This window comes from Rousettus aegyptiacus, unplaced genomic scaffold (assembly GCF_014176215.1).
Source record: "Rousettus aegyptiacus isolate mRouAeg1 unplaced genomic scaffold, mRouAeg1.p scaffold_m13_p_1, whole genome shotgun sequence".
Taxonomy (NCBI): domain Eukaryota; kingdom Metazoa; phylum Chordata; class Mammalia; order Chiroptera; family Pteropodidae; genus Rousettus; species Rousettus aegyptiacus.
This window is the reverse complement of record NW_023416284.1, coordinates 31,920,788-31,937,987: the sequence shown is the minus strand read 5'-3', so window position 1 is coordinate 31,937,987 and position 17,200 is coordinate 31,920,788. Positions and strand designations below refer to the sequence as shown.

The 17,200-nt window shown below is 45.7% G+C and overlaps 1 protein-coding gene across 4 annotated transcripts in view; it reads left to right on the top strand.

Annotated features, from left to right (window-relative positions):
- Positions 1 to 17,200, top strand: part of AGBL4 (ATP/GTP binding protein like 4) — a 992,639-nt gene that overhangs the window by 867,123 nt on the left and 108,316 nt on the right. For all 4 annotated transcript variants that reach the window (XM_036233744.1, XM_036233741.1, XM_036233757.1 and 1 more), the window contains one exon: positions 14,147 to 14,236. In XM_036233744.1, coding sequence (XP_036089637.1) covers positions 14,147 to 14,236 — 90 coding nt within the window. The remainder of the gene's footprint in view (positions 1 to 14,146; positions 14,237 to 17,200) is intronic.

Genomic DNA, 17,200 nt, shown 5'->3' with positions numbered 1-17,200 from the left:
GGTCACCCCCACCATGCGGTCGCAGGCCCCACATCCCAGTGCTGTCAGGCTGCCCTTTCCCTGACAGAGACAGGCTGGGCCCATCACTGCCTGGTCAGAGCTCCTGAGGCATATCCATCCACTGCCAACCGACACTTCTTTTTGATGTGGTCGCATGTCAGGCGGTCAAGAACCGTGTCCTGCGAGGGCCCCAGTCTCTCTGTGTTGACTTCACCAGTTTTCCATCCCTTATCACTCTGTGCTTATGGACTAACTCCCCCCCTCCGCCCCGCCCCCCCTCCGCTCCGCCCCCCCGCCCCCCCCTCCGCTCCGCCCCTCCCCCCACCAGCACCTGTGTGGATCGGACGTCCGGCTACAGTGGTTTTTCTTCCTTCCTCTTCTGCCTTCCCAGGAACCTGGTTCAGTATCCTGGCATTCAAATATTCGGGACGCGCTATGTCCACGATTGCAAATGTATTTATCCTCCTCTTCCATCCTTCGGAAAGTGACTTTTTTCCTTCTCCTCATGCGTGTGGCTTCCATTTCCATTATAAATCCAATCTGTTTGCTCTAAGCTTTTTAAGTCCCTGGAGATGCTGCACTTCTATTATCTTAGTAACTCTGGCCCCAGGAAGGGACAGTGTCTGCGAGAAATTATCTGCTTGATGTGTGTATCTTACCTTGTCCATCCTACCCGCCTTTACACACGTGCATGGCCTCTCCTTGTTGTTCATGACCCATGTGGTCTAATCAGAGCCACCCCAAGCCAGCTCCTGGGTCTTCCAAACCTCCTGGATCACAGTATTTTAGACGTGAAAGAGGCCGAGAGATCACCCAGCCCTGCCCCTTCTTACTACAGATTAGTATAGTAAGACTGAGACTCAGAGAGAGGAGGGCCTGGCCCAAGCCCACATTGGACCAGTGGTTCTCAATTATGACTGCACGTTAGAAGGAAAACTTGCTTGAGCTCGTCCCCAGAATCTTGGCTGGGGCTGGGAGGGGATAGATTTGGGCATCAGGATTTCTAAAAAGCTCCCCAGGGGGTTCTAATATGAAGCCAGAGCTGAGAACCAGAGAATAAAATGTGTTTCTTGCCAATGTATTACCCTCACGTATCTGGAGAAAAGTATCAAATAGCTCTTCATAGGGGGCAGTTTCCAAGGGGGGATGGGCCTGTCACAGGGGAGGGTCCAAGATGAGCATCGTCCTCTGCAGACAGGGAATATCTGAATGGTTATTAGTAGTCAGTACTTATTTTATTTAACAAACATGTTTTTATACGAGATTTCCTAGATGCCAGATACTATTCTAAGTGCTTTACAAATACCAACTCATTAACTCTCCAGAGCATGACTATGAGATGTTCCACCATGATCCCCATTTTGCAGATGAGAAGACTGAGGCACAGAGATGTGAAGTAATTTGCCCAAAGTCGCAGGCCCAGAGGGTGGTGCGGCCGCTGCTCTCGTACCCGCATCCCTACTTAGAACCGTCGTCCTCAGCCCACACATGTGTGTACACGTGTCAGCACAGTCAGGCCCCAGGGCCTTCCTAGATGAGAGGGGTCTGGCCTTCCTGGATGAGGAGGTGGGACTGAAGCCTTTGAAATCAGTGATCCCAGAGGCGACCTTCGTGAAGAACCTGTGACTTACAGACCTTTCCTCACTTCGTCTCTGATGAAACCATGGTTCAACCACCTTCCTCGATCACACAGCTTCAAACCCAGGTCTGCCTGACGCCAATCCCCCGTGCCCTAGGTATAGGCCAAGGCTGAATTTGTATTAAGAGTCCAGGTTTATCCTAGAAGCCTTATTTTAGGAGCATATAACACGGCTCTGTAAAAACACCCTCCAGAAATAAGTTCTTGTAAGTAAGCTTTTATTCAACCCAAGTCACGGAGCCGTGAAAACAGTAGGGGTATATAATTTCCTAACTCAGGTTAACAGGGGTTTATTTCTTTCTTTAACCAGCTACAGAAATATCAGTTATGGAAATAGATGCAAGTAGGTCTTGGTTCATGCCCCCACACCGCAGAAGCTCACATTCCCTTTTGCAGACCAAAGCCTACCAAGAGGCCCTGCTCCTCCAGTGGACTGTCTGGCTAATGGGATACTGACACCTGCCCAGTTAGACACTAAAGCTTCTTTCACCAGGAACCTGATGAGTCCAGTTTTCCAGTAGCATGGTTAGAGCTTTAGCCCCTGCTGTGGGCTCTGTTCCATTCTTTTGTCTGCCTGCCGTAAGCCCAGTGATGATGCTTTGGTACAGAATTTAGTGCCCAGGGTAGAGAAGTTCCCCAAGAACTTATCACATTTTTCTGATCTAACAGGTGAAAATCCAGTCACTGTGACACCTTGGTCAAGTCACTTTCACTCTTGATACTTTGGCTATAAAATGGAAGAGATTAGTTAGACCAGTCAGCCCCGATCATCTCTGTTCTGTGAACTCCTGTGTGGCATTAGGCAGCATCCTTAACTTCTCTGATCGTTGTGGTGGTGGAAACATCCTCACTGGAACAAATAGGACTGACTACAGGGAGACTTGGCACTAAGTGCAGCAGACTGCTTGTTAATCCACTTACAATGGTCTCCGTTTTTAAATCCGTTCTCGAGGACCGCTACCTGCCAGGTGGTTTCCTTGCAGAGTTCGTATCTTCTTGATGCCATCTTTTTGTTTCAGCTCCGTTAATGCAGCTGCTCCAACACAACTGTTTTGATATGGGGACATTTGACACAGCTGAGAAAACAAAACCATTACACCTTCAGCTTTTTTAAAACAATGCCAAACGATGTGCCAAGGAGACATTTCAGGCTACCTCCCCTTGTCCCAGGACTTCCTCCATCCCTGACTTCCACTTCTGGCAAAGGGGCTCAGGGAGGGGAGTGATGGGAGAGGCTGGGCTCAGGGGTGGGCTCCAGTTCAAGGCTGGCGATGAGGGAGGCAGGGGCAGTAAGGGATTGTGGGACTGAAGGACAGTGAAGGTCAGACATGCATGGGTATGGGGTGGGGGTCTGTTTCAAGGAGTACCTGGTAATTTTCAAAAGCAATTTTACATTTAGACACAGCAATTTCAACACTCTTGCATCAAAACAACCACATCAAAATGCCCTTCTCTGTCTCAAACGAAGGAAATAGATGCCAAAGAGATGAACAAGACAGGGCTTCTGCCCCCCAAATGCTTAGAGTCACCAGAGGAGAAAGGCGAAGATGGAAAGAAAAACAAATTACTATTATACTGCTGGGCAATTGCTGTCACAGCAGAAGAGGCTGGGAGAGAGGAGAGCAGAGGGTCTGACTCTGCCTGAGGGGGGAGAGAGGGGTGAGGCTTCCCAGGAGAGGAGGGTGGCCAGGAGCTCTATGAATAACTGTTGAATGACTAAGAATAGCAAATGTTAATGGAGGGTTTACCATGTGATGAACACTGTTATGAGTGCTTTATTTTAACTCGTTTAGTTCTCACTACCCAATAATGCGAATGTTGTTATTATTCCCATTTTATGGATGAGGAGGCGGATATACCCAGAGGTCCAGTGGCTTTCCCAAGACTCCACAGCTAGAAGGAAGTGGCAGAGCCAGAACTGGGAGTCAGGCAGTTACACCTAAGGGCTTGCTAAGGGGGAGACCCCCCCAGAGGGCAATCTAATCACTAGAGGGATTGGATTTATGTTCCTGGGCAGCTGGTTGCTTCTGGTTTTCTCTGAGGGAACGGAGCCTCAGCAGGGAGGCAGAGAGTTCACAGGCTTTAATATTCATTGGACTGGGGTCCACTGTGTTCTCACAGCTTATGGGTGATATGACCTTGAACAATTTGCTGACCTCAACCACTTCTTTAGTCTCATTCCTTTGGCCCTCCCCAGCACACATCACTCAATACCTGCTAGCTGTATTCATCGACTTGATAAAATATGCAGTCAGCATGTGTATCTGCCAGGTGCCATGTAGGACCTGGGTTCACCGCAGTTAATAAGACAAAGTTCCCATCACCACGGAGCTACTGCTCTGTGGGAAGAGACCCAAGGGGTAAGGAACCAGCCTCATAGGACCCAAGGGGATCCTCCAGAGGGCAGAGAAACTAGAAGGAACCAGGCATGAGGAGGCAGTCTGAGCAGGTGAGGGAGAGTTAGGGATGAGGGTGGGGAGTGACCAGGAACACGCAGGCCAGGGGAAGTAGCCTGGAATCGCTTCTAGTGCACAGGAAGCCACTGTAGGACTGGAAGCAGGAGAGGGATCTTGGTACCTGAGAGTGGATAAGGCAACAGAGAGGCAGGGGCCGCTGTAATAGCTCAGACAACACGTGACCCGGGGGTGTGGGCGGGGGGATGGAGGATGGGGGCGGATCAGCTTAGGCAGCAGCAACAGAACCAGAGTGCCTCCGAACTGTCAAGTCATGGGTATACAGGAGTTTATAATAATTGCTCTTATTTCTTCTCATTCCTGACCCTTCCCTGCCTTCCTTGGCTGTCACCATTCCATAGTTTGGTGAAGCGTGGGGGTGTTCATTTCCTTCCACCCCAGAATAATCCAGCTTCCCTGGTTCCTCCGAAGATGTTGTGTTGAGAGAGAGAAAGAGAGAGAAAAAATTACACTCTTTAATAGAAATACTTTTCCTTCATTAAATGAAATCTCCAAAGCCCAGTAGCATTTTCGGTGCTTATATAAAGATGCCAGTGGGGATTTGAGATTGAAAGTGGTATTTTTATACAAGTCAATGAAGATCTCAATAGGAAAGAAAGAACAGTCTTCAAATCTAAATTCCTCCAGCATCGGGCAAGGCTGATCTTGGGCTCAGGGCTTGGATCATATGCCTCCCAGCCCTACCAGGAAACTTTTCCTGAAGTACTTCATAAATATTGGCGCTCTGTTTGGGGAAATTGTATAAACAGTGACTTCCCAACACCGCAAATCATTCATCTTGCATTTCTGTTTGCACCTCAACTCCTATAACTTTGTACATAGCCTCCAGAATCTGTAGGAGGTCGAGTCAGAGGAGGATGTATGCTTGTGCCCACACGTACGTACACACAGAACAGCACCTTTTATCTGGTATAGCTGGAGAGTAAACTGTGTCCCTTGGAGGCGTCAGAAGAAAGACTGGTCTCAGGAGATAGAAAGACTGGGTTCAAATTCTTGCTGTCACTTTTGCTAGCTAAATTGCATTGGCCCTTGGCCATGCACTTAACCTCAGATTTCTAATCTGTAATTCGAAGGAAACAATACATGCTTCTCCCAAGGCCTGAGGAGATCTAGATCTTAGTGTGTAAAAAGTGCTTGGCACATAGTAACTGCTCAAAACCCATTCCTTTTTAAACGCCGCTCACCTGTCATATGATAACCCACGCACTAGATTCATCAATTTTATAGCGACCATTCTGGTTACCTATTGCTAAGTAGTAACCTCCCCCAACCCCAAATTTAGTGCTTACAGTGACGAATATCTTGTATTTTGCAGAGAATCTGAAGTCTAATGGCTCCTTTCTGCTCCACGCTGTCTGGGCCTTCAGCTGGGGTGGCTCTAATAGCTTATTTTACAGATGGGGAAACAGAAATGGGAGTGGGCACAGGAAAGGGTCCCTCTGGAGCTACACAGCAAGTTAAAAAAACAGATCTTTTGTGAGCACCACCACTATGCCAAGTTTTGTGAGGGGAGAAAAAACTATAAGGCAGGACCTTAAAAACAAACAAACCAACAAATGAAAACTAAAAGGCACTAACTTTTGAGTTGGTGAGCTCCCCGGAGGGCAGTAAAGCCACTGGAGGGGTTGGATTTATGCTCCTCAACAGCTGGTTGCTTTGACCCCTCAGCGACACCAGGCTCTGGAGTCTGGGGAATCTGGCCCTTACTCAACCTTTACCTCAGCTCCCCAATACTGAGACAGGGACTCCCTCCTCTTTCGGGGTTGATGGAGACTGCACCTAGCAGCTAGCAGATGCTCAGGAAATAGCATCTATTAAAAGAAAGATTAGTCCTCTGTCTGCCTCGGAGCATCCCAGTGCCTGCCCCATCAGCCGTCATTGCCAGGAAGGCAGGAGAGGGCTCTCTCTGGGACTCGCAGGCAGGCTGAACTCTCCCCTTTCACTGTGGAAAAATCCATTACGGAGAAGTCATTTGTCAAAGCCAACTGTTTAGCTGCTTTAATTTACATATTTATCAGGTTTGATTAGAATGTATTGTCTTCGACTTTCATCCCGGCTTTCACCTCTTCTTGCCCTCTTTTCCTGGGGAAACTGTTTTTGTTGTCCTTGTTGTAAAAGGGCAAGGTGTAATTCACTTTGCATTTGCTAAGCCTGAGACTGAACCTGGTGGGGAATTTCTGGAGGCTGGGAGAGGCATTCAAAAGGCACAGCACAAGTTAGGGAAAGCCTGGGCACTCTGTTCTAGCCTGAGAGTGCATTCAACCAAAGGGCGGCACGAGTATTTATGGAGCACCTTCTGTGCGTGAGGCACTGGGAATACAAGGAAAAAGAGATCAAAGTTATGGCTCTGGTGTTGTTTAGAGTCTAGTTTCTGCATCTGTAGGAAGAGGCTGTTGGAACAAGTGACCTGTAAGTTGCCATTTTTGAATACATACCATTTGAACACATCATGTCTTTTGCATTGACTCGATGCATTATCTCATTTAATTCTTACAAGATCCCAATGAGGTTGATATCATTATCCTCATGTTGCAGATGAGGACATGAACAATCTCAGAGCTCAAGATCATGCATGTCAGGACTTGGATTTAACCCTCCTTCTGTCTGACTCTAGAATTCCAGTTTATGACCACACAGCCAGGCTAGATCTTTCTTCTCCCTAGTCTTTGAACTCCTGGAGGGCAGGGACAGTGTCTCATTCCTCTCCACGTCCTTAAGGACCAGCCCAAAGTTTGGTGTATGCTCAGTGTTAGAAAGTACGTATTTAATTGAATTGAAAAAGAAAGTCCTTCATCCCTTAGGCCTCGGATACTCCCTGCTCTTTTCGGCTGTCTCAGCACAGGCCGACATAGCAGACACTGTGTGCGCTGCCTCGATCCCCCTTCAGGACCAATTCCCCCAGCTCCCAGGAGCATGGGTGGCTGGCAGCTCACAGCTGAGTTCTTCCCTGGAAATCGCATTAAGCCCAAGGAAAGGACCTTGCCCAAGGTTATCACCCCTGCCCTGGGGGCAGCCCATAATCAGTATCAAGACATTTCAGGGCGTAGAACCAGCCCCATTGAGACAACTAGGAAGGGCCCCTCTGGCCTAGGGTTTTCCCACAGGATTGATTGAAGTTACTGCTGAGAATGTCTCAATCCTTAACTTGGACCTCTCACAAGTGTTCCTGAGAGCAATCCCCAGCAAAGCTGAGCTGACCTCGGCGTCTCCCTGTCTGCTTCCCAGGAGACCCAACCTCAGCCCCTACTCTGAGCAGGCTGTTCTGGTTCTGACTTTCCGGAGGTGCTCGGAGGGTGCGGGGATCAACTTAGATCTTGGCAGGGAGAGCCCTCCTGCCATTAGCCTATATCCAGAAGACCACCTGCTACCTGCTCGCAGGCCTAAGTGTCCGCCCTGTGGAAAGGAGGCTTAATAAACTGCTGAGACCAGCAGAGGCAGCCTGTCTGAGGAGGGAAGGAGAGGCTCGGCTTTTCTGTGACAAGGTGACAGTGATGGTGGCAACTGGCACTAGCCCTCTGTCCATCAGGCCCGTGGCTTTTGGCTTTCCTTCACTTCCTTGGCAGGCACTCAGTGGGCACTTCCCAGGCGTTGGCCGGCACGGACGTTGCCTGAGGCAGCCGGTGTCCTGAGAGGAAGCTGTTTGAACTCTGGAGCTCTACATTCTACTTTTCCCACCTGGCTGAACACCCTCCAGCTGTGTGTCCTGGGGCAAGTCACTTGGCCTTTCTGGGCCTCTCCCTTCACCTCCACAGTGATGGTGTTCTACTCAGCGTCCTCACAGGCTTTGCAGTTCTGAAGGCCTCTATGGGTCCCCTGTAAGTCGGAGGGCTCCTTGCTGCTTTCTAAAGCCAGAGAGCAGTATTAATGCATGGTAGACATGTGAGGGGTACCAGAGTGGCCCCTTTTCCCAAATGCCTGAATTCCAGAATGAGTGCTTTATTTCTCTATCATGAGTGTACGACTTTCGGTGGTTATGCCTGTTCTCCCATTTCATCTGGGGTAGAGGTTTTGATCCTGATGGGAGATCGGACCCTAGGTGAGAGAAGGAGATCAGAGGGTGGTGAGGCTAGGGAGTGGGAAGCAGAAAACAAACTTTGCCAACATGGCTGTTTTCTCAAGAAGAGCAGGTGCTGGACAATGGGCACAACAGAGGTGTGGCTTTTGGTCCTGCCTGAGCAAGGTAGCAAATGACGTGTGACCAGATGAACTCGATGAGTTTAGAGGAGGGTGAGGAATATACAACCTAAGAAACTGATGGTTTGCTTGGAAAGGTAATGACAAGGCCAGTCTGAATAAAGTAGAATGTTATTTATAGGGGACTGATTTCCAGCCAGGGGCTACTTTGTCTCTGAAGAGATGTGGGACATTTAGTCGTGTCTGAAACGATTTTTGCTAATCGTAACTGGGAGGATGGGTGCTCCTGGCACCTAGTGGGTAGAGGCTAGAGATACTGCTAACCTTCCTCAATGCACAGAACAGCATCCCGCACACACAATTGCTCAGCTCCAGATACCAGTAATGCTGAAAAACCCTATTCCTATGGCTTGTCGCTCAATAAATGCATCAGGAACGTAAAGTCTCTTGCTTCAGGTTTATCTTGTGAGCTGAGGATTATTCTCATTTTGCAGGGAACTGAGACTCAAAATGTGTATGTAATTTTCCCAAGGCCTCACGACCAATAATCTGTAGGGCCTGGATATGAGTCCCAGTCCGTCTGCCTGGGAAGCCAGCAGGCTTTCTACTTGGCCCCCTTAGGGGACAGAAGAAACACAGGGACTGGTGTCCTGCTGAGGATCCCTCTTCTAACTCTCCCTTCCTGTTGGATTCACCCTCGGTCAGCTTAGTTGAGGCAGTCCTGGATGTCTTTCCTTTCAAGTCTCATCTTTACTCAGACACATCCACTGGTTCTCCACTGCTGCCAAGAAATCTCTGTTGATGTCTCCTAAATCTACATTTTCTCATAAAATTATCTACAAGCAATGGTGCACCTTGAGCATGTTCTCACCATAATTCACAGCTCCTGATCCCTATGTATTGTCACTATCAACCACAGAGTGATATGCTTAGGTTATCTTCAGCACAACAAATTTTCTAAGGGAAAGTAGAGAATTATTTGCTGATGAAATCAGATACATTAACACCAGGGTCGGCCAAGAATGAGTACTGGATGAGTGTTAGTTTCTTCCCTTCCTTCTCAGAAGAGGCATCTGAGCAGAGTCTGGGAGGCTGAGTAGGAGTAAGCCAGACTGACGAGATGGGGACTGGCATTCTAGGTAGAGAGAAAATCACGCACCCAAGGGTGGAGGTGTGGGAGAACATGGCCTGCTTGTAGAGCTGCCAAGAGTTAGCTGAGGCTGAGCTCTGTGGAAGGAGCTGGGGAGTTGAGAAGCTGACAGATACCAGAGACTAGGGATGCTGGAGGAGGGAGGCCGGACTTGCCCGGGGACAGCGGAAAGCTGCTGAAGGGTTGTAGGCAGAGGGAATTTGCATTTTAGAAATTCCACTGTGATGGGCAGGTGGAGAATGGACTGGCAAGGGTGGTGCCAGCACAGAGAGACCAGTGGCAGGGTTCCTCAGGTCCTAAGTAGGCCCTCAGACAAATACCAGCTAGTCAGGCGGTTACTGCTACCAGGATTTCTTTTCTCCAGCTTCATGGTTGTGTGGACCAACTTGGGCCGTGGAGTTTTGGAGAAAAGACTATAACTGGTCGGGTTTAGAAACCAATATGAGGACATTTTCTTGATATATATATATATATATATATATATATATATATATATATCAACTTCACATGACAGCTCATTCCCTGTGACAATTTATTATTAGGAGAGAGAGGGAAACGAAGGAGATCCTGTGAACTTCTGGGAGGTTTTTGTCCTGAGAGGGCCTAGCTAGTGCACTCTGGGGCCTCTCGGCATCTTCTAGTATCTTCACTGCCCATAGAGCCACTGATAGTTGACCAGATTATGAGGCTCTTCATCTTGGCACCAAGGTTGTGGCTCTGGTCCTCACTCAAGCTGACATCAATAAATAAGATGCCAAGTGTCCTAAGTTCTATAGATCAACTAGGGGAAGTGTAATTATCTCCAGGGGGATTAATTAGTTGTCTATTGCTACCTAACCAGGTGCTCCAGGGTCCGGCATCTTAAACAACAAACATTTATTATCTCTCAGTTTCCATGGGTCAGGAATGCGGAAGCATTTACCTGGGTGTTTTTGGCTCAGAGCCTTCTCATGAAGTTGCTGTAAGCTGTCACCCAGGACTGCAGTCATCCAAGCTCACTGATGTGTTTTGGGCTGGCCTCAGTTCCTCTTGGCTGTTGTCTAGATTCTTCAGTTCTTCACCAGTTGGTGGGCTACCTGAGTGTCTTCATGTCATGGCGGCTGGATTCCCTGAGAGTGAGTGATTTGAGAGAGAGAGAGTGCAACCACCACAGAAGCCACAGTCGTTTTATAGCCTAATCTCTAAGGTGATAACCTACCACTTCTAGAGTATACTTTTTGTTAGAGCAAGTCTCTATGTCTAGCCCACACTGAAGGAGAGGGGAGTTCAGCTCCACCCCTTAAAGAGAGGAGAGGAACAAAGAATTTGTGGATGTATTTTTTAAAGCACTGTAAGGACCCTATTTAATCTTCAAGAGATGATATGACACAGTGGTTAAGAGCAGAAATTTGAGATTCATGAAGGCCTAGGTTTAATCCTGGCTTCCACAGTTGCTGCTTAGGCAGGTTTATACAAGCCATTTAACCTTTCTGTATCTCAATTTTCTAATCAATGAAATAGGGGTAAGAATAGTAGATGTTTTACTGGGTTCCTGTGAAAATTAAATAAGATCATATATATAAAGTGCTTGGCACAGAATGAATACTGAATAAACATTATTTAATTGTGACTGTAACTGGATAATATTACTGTCTTCCTAAGAGGTTACGATGTCTCCCCTTGGCATAGAGGTTAAAACCACAGAGTCAGAGTGCATGGGTGGGGACTCAGGCCCTGCAGGTCATTAGCTGGGAGAACTAGGGCAAGTCACTTAATGTCTCTTATCCTTCGTTTTCTGTGAAAAAAAAAAAAAAAGATAATAATAGCTAGTGCTTGGCCACCGAATAGGTGTTCAATAAATATTTTATGAATAAGGACATAGTGGATGACAGAGAGATATAATGACAAAGGTGTGTGTGTGTGTGTGTGTGTGTGTGTGTGTGTGTGTTGGGATACTACTACACGAGCACATTTGACTTCAAACACCTTCTGTTAACTGAGGAGCCTGGTATAGCTGTTCTTGTTCCACTCGAATGTGCCCTTGAGCAATATCTTCCATGAACTTCCAGGTTTATCATCCCTCATGGATTGTACTTGGTCTTGATCATTCAGCCTCTGTTCCACCCTGACTTTGTTCAAGTATACTTCTTTCATCCTCCCTGCTGCCTCCACCAAGAATATGTTTAATTGGCTTTGCACAAATCTGGGGATTTGGTGACAGGAAAGGGGGGGGGGAGGGTCCCATGTCACACCACCTCAGAGCTGCTACATTACCTTAAATTGATTTTGCAAATGAAAGCTAAAAGCTAAGCAAAGGCGACCCATCCATTTTGCCTAAAGATGATTATAATGCTCTTTTACAGCCTCCTAAATGACAAAGCAGTTTGTTACCTGCCTGCATCAACATTTGCTTATATTAGCACCCAAGGTGCTCGATTTTTATTAGCCCTGCATTATCATTTTATGAAGATGCAGGGGCTCAGTAAAATTAGTGTGCAAATAGAATGCTCATTTTGCATTTTCCTGTGGTCAGCAGAAATGTTGAAGGCAATTGAGTTGATACTGGGTTAGAGGAGACATCCATAAAGGTAGCCTCCACTGAGGGCCCCAGTAATCCCATTTATCATTTCTGGACTGCCTAGATAGATGGGGTCAATGTTAGATGGTATTTTTCAAAAGGGCTTGCTGGCATTTTTTTTTTTTTTAATGAAAAAGCAATATAAATACTTAGACAGTAGTTCAACTTTCACCAGCAATAAGGGAAGAAACCAAACTCTTTTGCATGTTATAGATGGAAACGCAGTGGATGTAGAATCTTATGTTGTTGGTGGTGGATCCCGGAGGAGACAGACAGGATAGTGAAAGAGGAACTGGGCTGGGAGCTGGGACTCGACTGTACCACTGTGCGCCTCGGTCCCCCAACCCGTGAAATGGGGTTAACACTGCCTACCTCACAGAGGCATGATGGAGAGTAAATAAGACAACCGGAGTCTAAATTTCTTTATAAACTGTGAAGTATTCTTTATTTATTAATTCAACAGCCAGTTCTTGAGCACCTACTCCACGCAGGGTCCTGGGAAAGACATGAAAATTACACTGTGAAAGTCACAGCTTCTCCCTTAAGGAGCTTATATTCAGTCTAGGAAATGTTCAAGTGTCTAAGTCCTCTACTAAATCACAATCTTTTGAGAAGGTGAGTCTTCTCTCTCCCGTTGTTCCTCAGGGTGCCTAAAATAGAGCTGAACACACAGTGAGTTCTCTAAAACATGTTTTGACTCCATTATACATCTTGCTGCCTTTCAGAGACCTATTATTAGGGAAGCAGTGACCTCAACTTCTACTGGTTACCCCAACAGACCAAGCAAGTCACAAGGCTTTTGTACCAGGCTTAATAGAGCATTTTTTGTTTTGTCCGTGCCATTGGTGTATCAAAAATTAGAATCATGAACCACATCCAGAATAACCTGTTTCTAGCATTTCAGAAGCTGAGATCCTATTCATTATTGCTAACTGCCCCCTGCCCAACTCCCAGATCATCCTCTAACAGAGATGGATTACTTTAATTCAACTTCCCTCAAAGTTCATTTCTGAATTCACTTCAAGTCATTGTTCCATTCTGGGTCAATCAGTCCTTCCCTCTGCACAGGGCTAAGTACCCTCCTCCTGCCCCTTCTTTCTGGGAATGTCACTCATGTCTTTGTCTAATAATATCTTTGCACAGTAGCTAAATTTTGTTATACAAGTCAGCCTTCTGTAGAGGCAGCAAGAGCTTGGGCTCTGATTTTGAGCCATATTTTCCTACTTCTTTACATGTCTAATAATTTTTACTGGATGCTGGATTTTGTGAATTATACATTGTTGAATGTCTAAACTTTGTCATCTTCCATTAAAGAGAGTTGGGCTTCATACAGCAGGCACTTAAGTTCAGTTTGATCCATTTGAGATTTATTGTTAAAATTTGTTAGTCTAGAGTAGTTTAGCCCACTATGGCGTGGCTCTTCTGGGCTCTCGACTGAGTGCCCTGAATGATCAATGAGAGAATTCAAAATCATAGAAATTCGAATGATTCCCAGTCTTGTGTAAGTCCTGAAAACTGTGCAGCTCACAGCTCCCTGGTTGTTTTTTCATTCTCTTCAACCTATTATCTGCGTGATCAGGAACAAGTTATATAACCTCTCTGAGATTCAGACTCTACCTCTATTAAAAAAGGGGTATTAATGTGCATGTTTCTGTAAGGATTATATGTATATGATGTGCCTGACACAAAAGGAGCTAATTAAATGGCAGCAGCTACTCTTACTAATATAAATCCTACCTTCTTTACTCCATCGTTTACTGAATATTTACTGTATACTAGTCAATACATAAGCTTGTTTAGTCATTACAACAACCCTATGAAGTAAGTATTATTATCCACATTTACAGATCAGCAAATTGAAACTCAGAATGGTTACAAAACTTGACTAGGGTCACAGTCAGTGGATCTGGGATTTAATTTCACTCCTATGACCTCTTTAGATGACTTTAATATTACTATGATCAGTTGTATCAAGGAACAAGTTGTAGTCTCTTAACATGGGGTAGCCAGGGACATGATTAAATTAATGAACAATGGCTGGGCCTTAACAGTTCTAACACAATGGCTTAAGAAATAAGTATAAAGCACTCGCCCATTTTCTGCTTCCCTCCCTCTCTCCCATACACCATATAACTTACACTACTCTCAGCTTTCCCTGCCATCCTTAGAAACTTTTCATTTTTATCTTACAGATAATCTTCGGGAAGGGGCAGAGCAGAAGGTGGTATTCATCACAGGACGAGTTCACCCAGGGGAAACACCCTCTTCATTTGTGTGCCAAGGTGAGTTGCGGGATCTCATGGGCTTCCTGTGCTCATCCCCCACATGCAACTGGGGCACCGTGATGATCCTTGGGACACTGTGATAATATACAGAATCATTATCTTGGATGGGAATTCACTGTGCTTCTAAAGAGATTACACTTGATCTCCACGAGGATTTATTTTCAACAAATATTGACTACATGTATGAATGGATGAATGAATGGATGGTTGCATAAATGGTAGGTAGGGCTATGTGATGTTCTCTCAAAAGTGCTATGTTCAGGATGAGCCAGACAGGGACATATATAGTCTCCAGCTTCGTTTTACTTGTTTCCAGTGGTTTACCAAAATAACAAATCTGGCCCCAGGCCAAGGTGCATGTTAGTAGAAGGGCAGACAGTGACCTGAGGAAGTAAGGACTAACAATTATCTCTTCACTCATTTATTCAAATATTCACTTAACAAACCGCTTTTGAAATACCTACCATGACCAGGGAAGCATGCTTGATATCAGACAGCTAGAGGTAAAGGAGACATAATTTCTCTTCTCAAATATATCTCTTTATAATTGCATTTTATTTATTATTAAATATTTAATCTATATAAAATATATTTATTCAGCAATACATAATGAATATATGCATGTCTATATGTATCAGTTAGCAATACAAATATTCAATAAATAATATATAAATAATAATTTAATGAATGCCCAATTTAAGAAGCAGTATACCGTCTATTCCTTTTAAATCCTTTGTTCTCATTTCTACCTTCGCTCTCACACAGATAACCATCAGCTTGAATTTTGTATTCGTCTTGCTTAACAGATTGCTATACATGTAGGCATTCCTGAACAATATATTTTTTTGTTCCTTTTGCATGGTTTTGAACTTTATAAAAATGGTATCATTCTGTATGCATTCTGTATGCTGGTTTTCACTCCATATCCACGTTGGTGAATAGAGCTGTAGTTCATTTGTTTTCATTATGTATTCCACTCCGTGTCTGCCTGTACCTCACCTTACCTATCTATTTTCCTGAAGATAGACAGTTAAGTGGTTTACAGTGTTTTTTTTTTTTCTCACAAACAATGCTGATACAAATGTTCTGATACATGTCACTTTGCGCACATATACGAATACTTGTCGAGGGTATGTGACCATGGACTGTAATTGCTGGCTCATAAGATACGTGCATCTTCACTTTTCCAGATCTTTTCACTGCCATAGGAGATGTAGAAGAGTTCCCACTGTCCCACGTTCTTGCCAGCACTTTTTCATTTTTACCTATCTTGTGGGTGTATTACACATAAAATATACGGTACTATATAGGTGCCAAGCACTGTGTTAAGCACTTCACACATTTTATTTCTTTTTACTAATTTAATTTATTTTAATTCTATGTCATGGAAACTAATATTAACTATATTTTTACATATGAGAAAACCAAAGTTTGGAGAAGTTAAGTAATTTATCTCATTTTAGTCTCAAAATGACCATGAGGTCAAAGGGATATGGGGGAAAAAAAAAAAAAAAAAGAAAACCCTAGAGGTTATATAACTTGAGGGAGTATCTGGTGATTTGTCATCAGACAGTGTTGGGGTCAAATATTGGCTCTGCTGCTTCCTAGCAGTGTGACTTCAGTTTCCTCAAGTGTGAAATAAATTAGGATAACAATACCCATCTGAAGGCTGTGATGAAGCTGGCACGAGATGAATGTAAACAAACACCCAGTCCTGTTCCTGGCACACAGCAGGCACTCAACAGATGTCTCCTCCTTCCTCACGGGAATCTGAGAAGATGAAGCAGGTAATCTGCTTGCAAACTCTAAGGCACTATGCAGATGAATATGAGGTTTATTTTCCCGTTCATATTTTTCCGGTGCCGTGACAGGCGCGACTGCCTCCGCCTGCGTTTCAGGCGTGGAGACGTTTTCAGGGAGAGAAAGTGATTGCCCAGAGCCAAGCGGCTCAGAAGAGGCACAGCCGGGGTGTCCCAACTCCGCGCTCCAGTCGCCTTAGCTTACTCCTTGCCATTCTCACTTCCAGCCTCTTTCCCCCCCAGCACTGTCCTTGCAGTACCCTTTCCCAGGTCCCTCCTGGTTTTCCCAACCCCTTTACTTGCAGCCATCTGTCAGTTACTAAACTTGGCAGCAGACCTGTTCCCCCAGCTGATCAGAGGCAACTATTTTGTCCTTGTTTGTAGAAAGGCAGTAGCCTTACCGTTAATACTTTCCCCTCTGGGAGCTCTAATTCCCGTGCCCACCTACTGGGTGGTCTGTAGACAGAGGGTAGGGCCACCGTCCCCTTTTACAGAGGTGCCCTGAGGCATAGAGGACTTTATGGATACAGCTCAGGGGCTCTCTCTGTTGGCCCGGCTTTTTCAAAAAGGAATCTGGATGGTGCTGAGTTGACAGTGCTGTCCTGGAGGCTTTCAGTCAATGTTTATTCCTTGGCAGAGCCTTCTAATGCCTCCCCACTACCTTCTCGAGGCAAACTCCAAACTCCTTGGCATGACATTCATAACCCTTCATGATCTGGCTCTTACCGGGTTCTCTGGCCTCAGCCTAATTGTATCCCAGCCCCACACAACTTAATCTCTAAATGGACAACTTTCTCTCCACCACTGGGCCTTTGCACCTGCTGCTCCTCTGCCTGTGGCTCCCTGCCACTTGGCAAACACCTCTCATCTCCTAAGGCTCATTCCAGGTGCCCTCTGTGGGTCCCCTGGCCCGCTCTCTCCAGCCCTCTGCTTGTGCCTGTATTGTTGGTTACCCGATGGTCATCTTCATTACCATGATTTGCTTTACATTTGAGTTTTTTTTTTGTTTGTTTCTTCCCACTTAAACCGCGAGCTATTTCAGTCCTAGGGTTGGGTCTTCCAGTGTCATTTCCTACCTCTGGAAAACGGAGATCATCCTGCTCATTTCATAGGGCTCTTGTGGGGACACATGCTGCGCCAGCTCCGGGATGCTGAATCCTAG